Source organism: Anser brachyrhynchus (assembly GCF_964034855.1).
Source record: "Anser brachyrhynchus genome assembly, chromosome: 14".
Taxonomy (NCBI): Eukaryota; Metazoa; Chordata; class Aves; order Anseriformes; family Anatidae; genus Anser; species Anser brachyrhynchus.
The window spans coordinates 8,196,754-8,210,255 of record NC_137709.1 but is presented as its reverse complement, the minus strand read 5'-3'; the positions used below and the strand labels follow the sequence as shown (position 1 = coordinate 8,210,255).

At 45.4% G+C, this 13,502-nt stretch overlaps 1 protein-coding gene across 1 annotated transcript in view; it reads left to right on the top strand.

The window, feature by feature from the left end:
- The window catches only part of ADAM19 (ADAM metallopeptidase domain 19), a 33,983-nt gene that overhangs the window by 15,844 nt on the left and 4,637 nt on the right, over positions 1–13,502 (top strand). The window contains exons 6-21 of the mRNA XM_080555760.1: positions 948–1,140; positions 1,595–1,660; positions 2,968–3,039; positions 3,887–4,053; positions 5,159–5,243; positions 5,475–5,614; positions 6,584–6,761; positions 7,440–7,529; positions 8,304–8,499; positions 8,781–8,889; positions 9,381–9,585; positions 10,096–10,176; positions 10,789–10,897; positions 10,999–11,134; positions 11,360–11,426; positions 11,979–12,194. Of these exons, the coding sequence (XP_080411886.1) occupies positions 948–1,140; positions 1,595–1,660; positions 2,968–3,039; positions 3,887–4,053; positions 5,159–5,243; positions 5,475–5,614; positions 6,584–6,761; positions 7,440–7,529; positions 8,304–8,499; positions 8,781–8,889; positions 9,381–9,585; positions 10,096–10,176; positions 10,789–10,897; positions 10,999–11,134; positions 11,360–11,426; positions 11,979–12,194 (2,110 nt within the window). The remainder of the gene's footprint in view (positions 1–947; positions 1,141–1,594; positions 1,661–2,967; positions 3,040–3,886; positions 4,054–5,158; positions 5,244–5,474; positions 5,615–6,583; positions 6,762–7,439; positions 7,530–8,303; positions 8,500–8,780; positions 8,890–9,380; positions 9,586–10,095; positions 10,177–10,788; positions 10,898–10,998; positions 11,135–11,359; positions 11,427–11,978; positions 12,195–13,502) is intronic.

The following is a 13,502-nucleotide window of genomic DNA, read 5'->3' as shown; positions in this document are numbered from 1 at the left end:
GTGCTTGCTCCCATAAGTAGCCGTGGGATGGAAAAAAAAGGCTTATAAGATGTGCCTCTGGGAAAGTGCTTTGAATATGATCCTGGTTCATAAGGAAAGCACTTTGCAGTCACATGTATTATTTATTGCCCCTTTTATGACCCCTTTTGTCAGGCGCTTGCTCTCTTCAGTGTGACGCAGGTTTTCTTTTCAAAGGGATGCTGCACAGGGTGGGACGGGCAGCTGGAGAGAGCGGGCCCGAGGAGGTGGGGCGTGGGGCTTTTAGGGGACAGACCCTGGTTGTGGCCAAAATGGCACTTGATGTGAGAGGACAAAAAAAAAAAAAAGAAGAAGAAAAGTAAAAAACAAATTCTTAATTAGAAATTGTTATAGGTCTTCTCAGGAGATGGAACAAAATGGGAAAATATCTGGGTTATGGTGGCACCCATTACTTGTCCACATTGGTGTTTGTTTTTTTCTTTTTCTTCCCTACAATGAGACTGTGAGACAGGGAAATGAAAGGAGACAAAATCTGCAAAAAAAAGGATGCAAAAATGAACTGTTTTTTTCCCATTGACAAAAAACAAAACAAAACCTTCACATCTTTTTTAGGCCAGTTCTGTTGCAGACAAATTTCTCTGATCAGCTGAAAAACTTCCACTGCCACTAAAGGAAAAGCTGTACTTTAAATAAATAAATAAAATCAGTCCTTGTTGCAGCAGCACATGCTCCTATAGCCCCTCATCTGATTGTCAGAGCCCATTTTAACAGTTTTTAATATATGCAAGCTCAGGAATTCCCCCTTCTGAACTCAAAATATTCCCATCCTTCTTTTGAATGAGCTGCCCAGCCTGGTAAGGATAAATGCCTCCCCAAGGCAGCTGGGAGCGCAGCAGCAGAGGAAGGATTTGGCTCAGTTTCCTGCAGTAGTAACTAGTTTTCTGTCTCTCTGCTTCCTGCTCCAACAGAGGACTCATCGTGTTGAGCAGCAACTCCAGCTACATCGTGGAGCCTGTCCCTGGCAGCCCAGACCAGCACTTTATCTACAGGTCGGGTGACCTGAGGCTGCAGAGAGGAGCCTGCGGCCACCAGGACGGCATGGTCACAGCTGAAGGCTGGCTCAGGGACTTCACAGCCGGGGTGAAAACACCCCACCTCAGGGTGAGGAGGGCTCTGACCGGGTCCCTGTGTGATGCTCCAGATTTCCCCCTGGCTCCCAGCCTGCGGAGCCTGCTGCTCTGCAGTAGCACAGTTTGGAAAGGGAAATGGGAGAGAATATCTGAACTTTGTAGCAAGCTGGTTGCCAAATAGTGGTTCCGGCAGGGAACTCAGTGAGTGCTGGGAGCACGGTGACAAATCCAGGCTGTTGCTGTTCCTGCGTGGATTTGTGCAGGCAGTATGAACAAACTGGGATGGGCTGAGAACACACACATCAACGTGTGCTATAACTGACCTGTGATGTTGGTTGCTCTAAATCAATCACATCTCGAGGTCCCTGATGGGGTGGGGTGAATGGCCAGTGAAAAACTAACAGTGAAAAATAGCCCATATGTATGTTTTGCAAAGGTTCTCCTGGGGGATATTGGGGAAATAACCTTTGTTGCCACTGCTGTAGGTGAGGCGGGAGACTCTGCAGACTATGAAGTACGTGGAGCTGCTGCTTGTGGCTGATTACGCGGAGGTGAGAAAAGGGATGGGTTTTACACCAGCTGAGCACTGGGCATGGGGCGAGCATCCCGCCTGCAGCATCGTTGCGGACGGGTTCCACAGCTGGAGCAGAGAGGCTTCACTTTGCCATCCCAAATATCCTGCAGCCTGCAGCTGGGGAGAACTGAGTCTCTGTCACTGCTGTCCCCTCTGCTGCCACCATCAGCCACTGTTGCCCAGCAGGTTATGACTGGCACAAGGGTTGGGGGTCAGTTTTTGCCTCCCGAGGTACCAGTGATCCAGAGCTGAATGCTCCCAAATCTTCATGGGCATTTGGGAGCCCCTTTGCTGCCCCTGGTTAAGGATGGGAGAGACTGCCTTCAGCCTTGGGTCACCTGGGGGTGTCTAGCAATGATGTGCGTCTGTATTTCATCTCTAGAGAAGATAACTAAGATTACCCTCTGCTTTGAGCTCTTGGCAGAGATAGAAATAGGTGTTTCAAAGGCTCCAGGTGATAGAATAGGGCTGGAAGAGACCCACTGAAGCCAGCAATCCCTCCCCTGTGCCCAGCCTGGACTGCATGCCAGATGTACTTACTGACAGTGCAAACTGCGCAGTGTTTCGTTGATCATTTAATCTCCAGCACAGACAGGAGTCGGGCTGATCCTATTCATAATTTACAACATGAAACTCCAGTAGTGAAAGCCACGTACTGCTCTGGGCTATAATTTATTCTGAACAAAACCAGAGATGCAGAAGCCATTTCAGTCTCCTCTATAAGGCAGCAGGATGCCAGGGAAAGTATGAGAAAACACGTTATACCCAGGAACTGCCATATGCTGTTGACCATTTCATTAGACAAGCTGGGGTAGGCACCCTCGCAGTGTAGCTGTGAACTGCCCTTACTTTATTGCTTCCCTTGATAGGAGAAAAGTCCCAGCTTTTGCAGTCTGCTTAATAAAAATCTAAATATTTTGCAACATTAATTCCTTGAATCAAACACTGTTTGCTAAAATTAAATCATTAATTACCGTGTGGCAAATTTGTTCTTCCTGGATGTTACCATACATTCTACCTAAAAAATGTTAATTATTTTTGATGACTTTGGGTTGCTCCACTCAGTTCCTGCCACCACTAGAAAAACATCCCTGCAGTGGGATGCCAGGGATGAATTCTGAATTTGCATGTACAGGTGAGTTTACAGGGAGATGTACAGTGAAGGAAGGATTTGGGCATCATCTGGTAGTTACCTTCCAATTCTCAAAATAATGCGACATGTTTTAACACGTTTCATCTCTTTCTAGTTCTCTTCATGCTGCCTGACATGTTCATTTTATTCAGTTTCAGAAGCATCACTTCAACATCGAAGCAACAAGGCTTAAACTAGTGGAGGCAGCTAATTACGTCGATAAGGTGAGATCAGGTGTGCATGAACTGAGGAAGGCAAAGCTCAGATTGCCAATTATGAGAATTGATTGTGGCAGAGGAAGGCTATCTTGGGAGAGAGAGAGTAATGGTTTGCTAGTTCTCCCCAGTGACTTGGAGAGTGGAGACTGTTTTCCACGTGGTTCTGTTTTTGGACACTGGGGATGTGGTGGGGGAGTCTCCTTTCCTTAACATGGAGCCAGCAGAAGCATCTCTTTATTTTAATACATCTCTGTATTAACACCTAAATACTGCTTTTTGACAAGGGACTAAGGTATTCACTTCAAATTGTAGAAATCTTGGCAAAAATCTTGGCCTTCAGAGGTCATCTTTGCAGTGGTACGCAGTGCTGTTGAAGTTAACATCACAGCTTTTTAGATCTCCTCCCTTCGTACTCCCCTTCTCTCCTTAAACTCCTTCCACTGCTCCCCGCCCACCCCTGCCCAGGAAGACTTGTCCTGTTTGTGCTTGACGTGGGCAGCAGATTATTTCCTTCCTTTTTGAGGAATTTTGACATATCTAAAGATGAACATGATGTCAGTCTTCAGTCTTTGTTTCTTTTTTTTTTTTTTTTCCTAGATGATATCTCTGTCATTCATTAAGAAAATGAATGTTTAGTATCTCTAGTCCAACCCAGTTTAGCCTTGCGGGTGGCACACACTTCGTTTTGCAGAGACATGGTGCTAAGTTACAGTGCATTTCCAGAGAGAGCATCATCTCTGATCATGTGTTTCTGTAGTAGCATTGATCAGTGTTTATACACAAGGTTTAAAAGGAAATAAAATAAATTAGTGGTGCTCATTTTATCCTCTCTTTTCCCTCCTGTATCTGTCAGTTTTACAGGTCCCTGAATATCCGTATTGCCTTGGTGGGGCTGGAGATCTGGACTCATGGGAACAAATGCGATGTAACTGAGAATCCCTACTCCACCCTGAAGTCCTTTCTGGCCTGGAGCAGCAAGGAGCGGGTGTACAGAAAATACGATAATGCCCAACTAATCACGTAGGTTTATTTCTTCTGAAATAACCCGTTTCAGAAAGTGGGTTGCGTGGGTGGGAAATCAATACCTAAGATTATATTGTTCTAAGATTCAGCGAGGCAGGTTTATATAGTGGCTGCTCCGCCAGCATTAAGCTATGGCACCCAGAGCAGTGAATTTAGGAAAGGTGCAGATCTCCGGCTACGCAGCAATCTCAATGCATATGCATCAAAGCGTGCATCAGCTTTTTTATGTGCATATCACAAGCAGCTGCACGTGATCTGTCACAGCGACACGTGCCGTTTCAAGAAAATCTGAGCCATAAGGGAGACCTGTGAAAGGGAGCTAAGCCCTTTGGAGAAGGCATTCGTTCCTAGCTCACCCTGCTGAGACACAGCAGCCATGGTGCTGGGAGTTGATGATCTGTGACTCATCCTGCTGATCTCATTAGGGCCAGTAACTATGGCCAGCAATGCAGAAGTCATTAGAAGAAAAATCTGCAGGAAGTCTTAGACCTTCTTGCCTCTCCCATGGTATTTCATTGACCAGCAAATTCAAAGAAGGATGCTGTGATGCAGAGCAAAATGCAGAGATACAGTACCTCTCCTCCTTTTTTTTTTTTTCCTTTAACATTTCTGTATTTCTTCTTGATGCGGTGATGTCCTGCAAGGTAATAACAGGGCTCCTGCGTCAGACACTGGCAGGGCCTGTGCAGACTTCCAGCTTGCCAGGCAGGAGCCTAGCGGGGCTGTACCACAGGGGTGTCACTGAGCTCTCTGTCATGTCCCTGAATCCCAAACTAGCAAACAGTAGTCTTAGGGTAAATAAAGTATTCACAATCAGTACCCAATTAAGGATCCAGAAACAGTCTTTTCTGTACTTTCTGCAAAGCTCAGCAGAGGACACTTTTTGGCACTAGACCATTATGAAAAATAAGATTGGCTGGTTGGTCCATAAGATAAAGGAACAGTCCAAGAAATTTAGGTCCTAAGGCTTTGTACCTCTGGTCTAATGTTTTGTACCTGAAGATATTACTAAATAAAATGTATTCAGACACAGTACATGTACAAATCTTGGGACTGCAGGATGCCTCAGTGCCATTTCATGCTCTTTCTGGGTTGATTTTAGGGGTGTGCCCTTCCAAGGTACCACAGTAGGCTTGGCTCCCGTGATGTCCATGTGCTCTGATTTCCAGTCAGGAGGAGTAAACATGGTAAGTCATTGCTAATGCCTAACATGATGTTTCTTGCCAGCAGTGAATACATGCAACAGGTGCTCCTGAAGCCCAGGAATAAAATATTTCCTCTGAAGGCCTCTAGCTCACCTGTTAACAGGCAGGAATACCTTCAGCAGATGTTTTCTACAAGTAGCATTGAGAAATGACCCCGAGGTGCATGGGACAGGCACAGGTGAAATGCTGACTTGCCCCTTTGACCTTGCACAGGACCACTCTGATAATGCCATCGGTGTTGCTGCTACCATTGCCCATGAGATGGGACACAACTTTGGCATGAATCACGATTCAGCTGGCTGCTGTACTGCCCGTGCGGAGGATGGAGGCTGCATCATGGCTTCTGCAACTGGGTGAGTCTGACTTACAGGGTCTCACTGGTAAATACAGGGGTCTGGGGGGAGGAAGAGCTAGAAATGCAGAATGAAGGTGGGTCTGTTGCTTGATGTTCTTCACTGTTATAAAGTCAAGTTTTCCTATCTTTTGTCCTGAGAGACTGTCTCAGGCCTTAATCTCTGAGTTTGTGCTTCCCCCTGTGTCCTACCAAGAGATCCATCACTCCAAAGCAAGTTCAGTGCACACACATGCATCCTTCTCCAAAACCTGAACTGTCTGGCTATTGACAGCAAGCTCAAAGAAATGAGGGGTGACCAGAACATGTCACGGTGTGTCACCTTGGCACGTAGACTTTTATGGTGGTTTCATTGCTGTGTTGCACATGAAATGCATAAATAGTTGACAGGGTTTCTAAAGTATCTCCCAGAAAAGATAACGTGTTATAATGTGGTGAAGAGAGGAAAAAGGGTTACTTCAGGAAAGAACTGATAACTGATTTTATTAAAAGGCACGGTGATTGGATTATGTTTCCAACTAAGGAGATATGAAAACAGATCTGTTGCTTGCTGTCTCCAGAATATGGCTTGGGTTCGGTGAGCCACTGAAAACCAGTGTTTGAAAGGGAAAGAATAACTGGCTTCTAGAGAAAAAGGAAGTGAGAATGACTCTGGAAACCACCAGGATTCTAAAGCTCATTTTGGATGAGGAACGACAACAGCTTTCATATTTCAGTCACGTAAAAACGACAGCGGAACACATTCACCTAAAGCCACATTCCCTGTTTCCTCAAGCACTTCCCCTTTGGGGTTCAGCAGTTTTTAACAAAATTGTCTCCACTGAATACATTCTTTTATGTGAAATATTTCCTCCAAATATGGAAAATGTTCAGATGAGCAGTGAACACATGCAGGTAGACATTGGCATGTGCTCGTTTTTGGTGCTGTGAACACTTGCCTTGATCTGTCATGATGTTTTTCTGCATTCAGGCACCCATTCCCCAGGGTATTCAACCAGTGCAACAGGAAAGAGCTGGAGAAGTATCTGCAGTCTGGTGGAGGGATGTGCCTCTCCAACATGCCAGACACCAAAAATATGTATGGAGGGAAGAAATGTGGAAACGGCTACTTGGAAGAGGGGGAGGAGTGTGACTGTGGAGAGGTGGAGGTAACAGTTGTTCAGATCCAACCATCTGGGGCTTAGCTGGGACACAATGATTTTATTACATGCTTGGTAAATACAGTTACATGATATGTTAGCAGCTTTTCTTTGTGCAGGAGATATGCATACCTGTCCTATATGTAAATGTGTATGCAATGTTATCAAGGTTGAAAAGTATCATATCATATAGATATCAAAGTATCTAACTGAATTTACAGCGCGCAGTACGATGCATCCCAGAACTCGGGGATGGTGCAATCCATGATAAAACAGAGCCGATGAAAGCTTCATTAAAAAAAATATCTTCCTACACATCGCATTTTCATGCATCTTTAACTGCACTTTAACTACAGCTCCATTTTTGATAAGGATGAGGCTTCTCTTAGAATTGCATCTTGCTTCTCCAAACCCAGACTTTGACTAGTAAGCCAAAAGGGAGCTGAAGCTAGCAGCCCAGATTCACCAGAGGTAATGAGCATAGCCTATCATACCCAGTCCGTCCAACAGAGGATATAATTATGCAGTAGTGTAAACCAGCAAATGCTGGGTTTCACGAGTGTGTTGTGGAAGAAAGGCTGACACTGAATATAATTCATCTTCTCATCCTTGCACTTCAATGCTCTGACACCATTCTTGTCTTGAACATCTGCCTTGTAAACTGTGCTGCATCTTGCTGTCTTCCAGGAATGCGATAACCCCTGCTGCAATGCCAACAACTGCTCCCTGAAGCTGGGTGCCGAATGTGCCCATGGCAGCTGCTGTCATCAGTGCAAGGTGAGCTTTCTGGGTTTTTCTAAAAGAGGAGAGGGAATAACAGTGGAATTATAGTACATAACAGTACATGATGGTGAAACAGAGGGGAAATGGGAGCAAACACATCCAAATATAGAGTCCGTCTCCAAATTCTCTCCAAAATGAACATAGGCAAACATTTCTCTTCGGCTCATTTTTATGCTTGGATGTGAACTCCATGCTTGTAGTGACCTATCCTGAACATGGGAAAAATAATTTTCCAGGAATCCGTCTGTACTCTCACTCCCTTCAAAAGAAACTTAAATAAACCTCCTAGATGTAATTGTATATGTCCTTCCTCTGCATCCATGGTAAATTCAGAGCAAGGGAGATGTAAGTTACACATTAGGAAAATGTCACCAGCAGAAATGACAGGCAAATACTGAAACAGACTTCCCAAACAGGGGGGTTGGACAACAGATTACACAAGCATCTGTCAGAAATCATTTAGGTGTATCAGATCCCACCCTTGGGTACAGAGAGATGGAGCAGCATTCCCTTAAGATCTGGCAGCCTTATTTTCTGTGCATGATCTCATCCTTGCGGAGGGAAGAGATCCAGTCACCAATTTGATTCCACACAGCTAATGAAGTTACAGAGTCATTTGGATCACTGCTGACCTCAGAAAACCTAGCACAAGGTGGATGAAAGGATGAAGGTTTTTTCTTTTCTTACCTACATTAGAGACATTGTGCAAACACGAAATCAGCAAGGAGCCAAACCATAATTCCATTTTTTCCCTTTGTACCTCTTTAGCTGATGTCTCCGGGAACTCTCTGCAGGGAACGGTCAGGACTGTGTGACCTCCCAGAATACTGCACTGGCCAGTCACCATTTTGTCCCCCCAACTCTTACCAAATTGATGGGGCTTCTTGCGAAGGTGGAAGGGCGTATTGCTACAGTGGCATGTGCCTCACGTACGAAGACCAGTGCTTGCAGCTGTGGGGGCCTGGTAAGGACACTACTTGCAGTGAAACATGTTTTCCTTTGAGCTGGCAATATTATGTAGTATCCTGCTGTTATTCACCCTGTGTAAGGCAGTAGTACCTTGCGTTTATGTTATCAGTGACAAAGCCTGAGGAACCTTCTCTCCTGCCTTGTTTGCTTGGAGGAGGCGGCAAAAATTTCCCATGCTCAAACCATGACAGAAAAAGGACAACTGGGTGGTTGGCATAGGGTGAGGTGGGCTGCCAGGCTCCACAGAGACCAGCCACATGAGTTTCTCCCATGCAGGAGCAAGGCCAGCACCAGATGCTTGTTTTGAGAACGTTAATGCCGCTGGAGACGTCTACGGGAACTGTGGGAAGGACATCTACGGCAACTACAGGAAGTGCGAGAGAAGGTACAGAACAGTTGCTGGCTGGAGATCTTTTCATATATTACAAAATTATGGGCCAGTAGACTAAACTGAGCCATGCTTTGGTTTCAGTCCCTCTCACACCCCTGGGAAACCAGTTGCTTCCTGGTAGGACTTAGAGTCCTTATGACTGAAGCATTAAGTTTACCATTTTCCCTGTCTTTTGCATTTAAAACATCCAGTTGGTATTTTTTCAAAGCACAGGAACAGGGGATTTTCAATCCTGTAAGCTGAAATGTAGTTTTCTAACGTACTACCGAGACAAAATCTTCTCAGTTTTCTCTGTGATTTTTTCTGAGGCTGGCCTACCATGGGGACAGTGAAGTGATAGTATCAGTACCCGTCAAACACTGGTGCTTGCTCTTTTGTCATTGAGCCATTTCTCAACACTGCTGCTTGAACTGTTGCATAGAGCTGAAGCCTGCAAAACATTCAAAAAGCCAGAAATAATCATTTAGCCTTTCCTTTGAAATCAGAGATGCTAAATGTGGGAAGATCCAGTGCCAGAGCTATGCTTCCAAACCCCTGCAGTCCAATGCCGTGGCCATAGACACAACCATCTCCCTGCAGAGGATGCAGGTGAAGTGCCGAGGGACCTACGTGTACAGATCTGAGAATGAAGACAAGGAGATGCTGGACCCTGGCTTGGTGTTGACAGGAACAAAATGTGGGAGCCATCATGTAGGTACAGTCCTGCCTGTAATGGTGTGGGGAGGTTCAAGGCTTTGTGGTTTTAAGGCATTCATTTCTGATGTCTAAAGTCTTTTTAGGGGATTATTATGTTTGTTAGAAATTAATTTCTTAGATGTTTCTGAGTAGTGGAAGAAGGCACACCAAAGGCCATACCTTAAGTCTTTGCCAGGTGAAGACTGGGCCAATGCAAAATTTGGGGGTTACTAATTTGCTGAGGTGAGACACCCGAGAGCTCCTCCACAGAGTTGCCACATGGATATGGCCAACATATCTACTTCTGAGCTCCCACTCCTCTCTCCAATGTGTGCTAGCTGGGATTTAGGACAGTGATGAAGTGTTTGCTTGGGAAAGCTAACTTCATGGCCTGTTGTTCTGCCTGTGGTATTATTTGTGTCCCAGGGTGTCTGGGAGCCTGCAAATCACAAATGAACATGGGGCAGTCATATTGTATGCAACCAGAAAGGCTTGCATTGAACTTTTGGGATTCTTTCTCTGCAGGTTTGCTTTGAGGGGCGCTGCCAGAACACATCCACCATCTTTGAGTCTGAAAGCTGTAGCAAGAAGTGCCACGGCAATGGAGTAGGTGTCTTCCTTTTTGTCTCCGTTTCAGGCTGAAGCAGGATGGGCTGCCGCTCATCTGTGCATGGTTGTTTGGCTCAGTTCTGATACCACACTTAGGTTCGCTCTGGACTTCTGCTTCCTAATTATTAGTTTGCAACTTCATGCCATGTTTGATGTACTTTCTGCTCTAATCGTCTGGGCCCAGTTTAGGCTGAATCCAAAAAGATCAGGCTTACTAAGGGAAAAAGTAAAAACTCATGTTTAGAACAGTTTATCCGAAGCTCTGCTCTGCTGTTCCCCCAGAGGATGGAAAGAAAAGGGTGGTGGGAATATTTTAGAGCTTTTGCTAATGTTTCTAGCAGAAAACATTTAACATCAGCATCTCTCCATCCCCATGGTCTAGTTAGGCAATGAAGAGGAGCAGTAAATACTGCGGTGTGCAGCAGTGTGTGCCTTTGGGCAGCTTGGGAGGCCCCAGGATGTGCCCAACAGAGAACAGGATCCATCCCACTCTTTCATTCTCAGTCTGCTCCCTCTCATATGGCCCTTAAGGTTACAGGGAGCAAATGGCAGCTGTTCCACAGAATGAAATTAAGCACTGCACTGAGTCTCTGAGTCTTCCCTCCCCAGGTCTGCAACAACAACAAGAACTGCCACTGCAACCCAGGATGGGCTCCCCCATTTTGCAACAAGCAGGGGAGGGGAGGAAGCATGGACAGTGGCCCCCCCATGCCAGAAGGTGAGTGGGACCAACTCACTGTGATGGCACTTCAGAAAGCCTTGGGTTAAATTAGGAGCAGAGGATTTCCCATTTAACAAACTGTATTTTCTTGCTCCCAGGCTCTTCAGCAGCAGTGATAACTCTGGTGATCCTGGCTCCTGTTCTCCTTCTCATCGGAATCATGCTTTTGTTGTATTATTTGAAATGCTGGAATAAATTTGTCATCTGTTCTCTAAAGAAGGCCCCGCAGTTCAGGTAAATGATCAGTGCTGTGCCTTGTCTGCTTCCATCCACTCCCTTTCAGTGTCAGCACAGAAAAGAAATTGCAGTGGTTGCGAGGAGTATAACTGTATCGATTTGTTGGTATAGTCAGTATTTGCTTCTCATTCTTCGACTGGTTAAATTATAACAAAATACATCAAAGAAAAAGGAGAAAAATCCAGGAAATAACTCTTATTCTTTTTTTTCTCTGACTGTCAGTGACACCTCTGGAAATGGCCATGCGAACCCTGCCTTCAAGCTGAAAACCCCTCAGACGCAGAGAAAGGTAGAGGCAATGTCACCTTCCACTTCCCAGGGGATATGCAGCTGCCCTACAAAGCGGGATTTGGTTCCCTTTCATACTGTAGTTAAGGGGTGGATTTTTCAAAGGATGAGGAAAATAGATGTGTCTCATGGCTGAAAGTCAGTGGGAGCTGAGCATAGCATCTACTTCCAGCTGTTTCTTACAAGGACAGAGAAGGGACCTGGCCAGGCCTGTGGCCGCTTGTCTGTCCTGATGGATCCTCTCCTGTCACATCCCCCCTTTCAAAACTGCAGCAATCGCAAACCTGGATTGATTTCCAAAAGCTATTTACAGTGCTAATGCCTGAGATAGTCTGTTCTCTCATTTCCTGTTTCTGCCTCACAATATCCCAAATTGTCCTAATCTATCTAATCAACACCTACTAGACACATATAACACCCAGGTGTTGCAGCTGATATTTCCTGCTATGTGACTGAAAGACCTCAAGTAGATCCTCAAAAGAATAGCAGAGAGTAAAGAGGTCATTTGAGGTGGACATACCTAACTCCTGGGATTTGTGGGTCTTCTGCACAGGTGATTGATTTCCCTGAAATCCCATCAAAACCTCCTCCCCAGCCACCTCCCTGCCTCCAAATAAACATGCAGCAGCCATCTGCCTTCTCCAACGGCTACAACCACAGCATGGGGAAACCTGCCGGGGTTGCACAGCCAACACCAGCAAAGGACGTCGCCCGGCGGACACCCCCGAGCAGGCCAGCACCTCCTGCCCCCAAGCCACCTGGATCTCAGGTACGAGGTCATGCTGCCATCCTGCAGATGTGGTTGGATGGGGAGGTTTGTTCCGAGTAAAGCCCCTTTAACCCTGATGTTGTGGGTGGGACACAGTAATCAGGGGTCCTTCTTGCTTTGTTGTGTAGCTGACCATGACTGTGCTAGCTGTTAGCACAGAAAATTACTAGTTCAGGTCCCCAGATACCTCTGACCTGGAGCTGAAGTCAGGTAGCCTGGATCACAAGGTGGTATTTCCTTTACCAAAGTCATCTAAACATTTTTTAATCTGCAGATCAAATGCATATTTGGAGCCTTGGGCAGTTGGAAGATGTTTCTGTGACTTAAGTTACCATAAACTCTGGCTTTTAAAGTGTTTACAATTCTTTGAAAGCCCTTTTGTCAGTATCAGCATTGTGAAACATTTTTTGTTTCACAAAGAATACATGGAGCAAATTAATTTTTATTCAGATGAGGAACAAAAATGGGACCATTAGTATGTTGCATAGGAAATGTAAGACTTAACCCAGACTGACCCTGTCTTATGGGAGCATCCTAACCACAAGGTTACTTTGAGGGTTATAAGGCTATGGGGTACTTATTTAATTCTCTTGCTGGTGGTTGTGTTCTAAGCTTAATAAAGATCCCACATTCTTGTGAAAAAATTGCAAATCACTCAGACTGAATTAAACCCATTTTACCAAAATATTCCCCAACTAGCTTTATTTCGTTAGGTCCAGAAGAGAAAGAAAGGCCTCAGCTGCAGGGGAAAGCAGGAGGCTGGCTCAGGCAGTCTCTCCAAAGGATATAGAGGAAAACAAAACCAAAATATTTTACTGAATGGGATTTGTTTCTAGCTCCATTGTTCCTATGAACAGCCGGCACTTCGGCAGGAAAGAAAACTAAAACAAAAGCAGGAAGCTGACTCTAATCAATAAGGAATAGGTATCCTTCCCAGCTGCTTGTTGACAAGTTCCCCACAGCCTCCATTGTGTTCCCTCTCCAACGTATCCAGTTTCTTTATATGTCAGACCTACTAGACAGGACATTTGTCCTAGGATTTCCAAAAGCAACCTTGCCATTTCTGGGTTGGAGAAGAGCCACAAGATCTAGAAGATAGAGAGGAAGTCATCAATTTCACTGTTTGCTAGTGTCAGTGTCCTTCCTAGACATTTAAAGCATCTGCCAGATTTGCTTACTTGCTGTCCCAGTAAGAGCTCTTTGGACCCAGCTCTTGGTGGTGTTTAGCCTGCTTTGTCCCTCTTGCAGTCACAGGGCAAGGTTCTTGGAGAGCAGTTAATCCCCAGACATCAGCTGATACAGCCACCA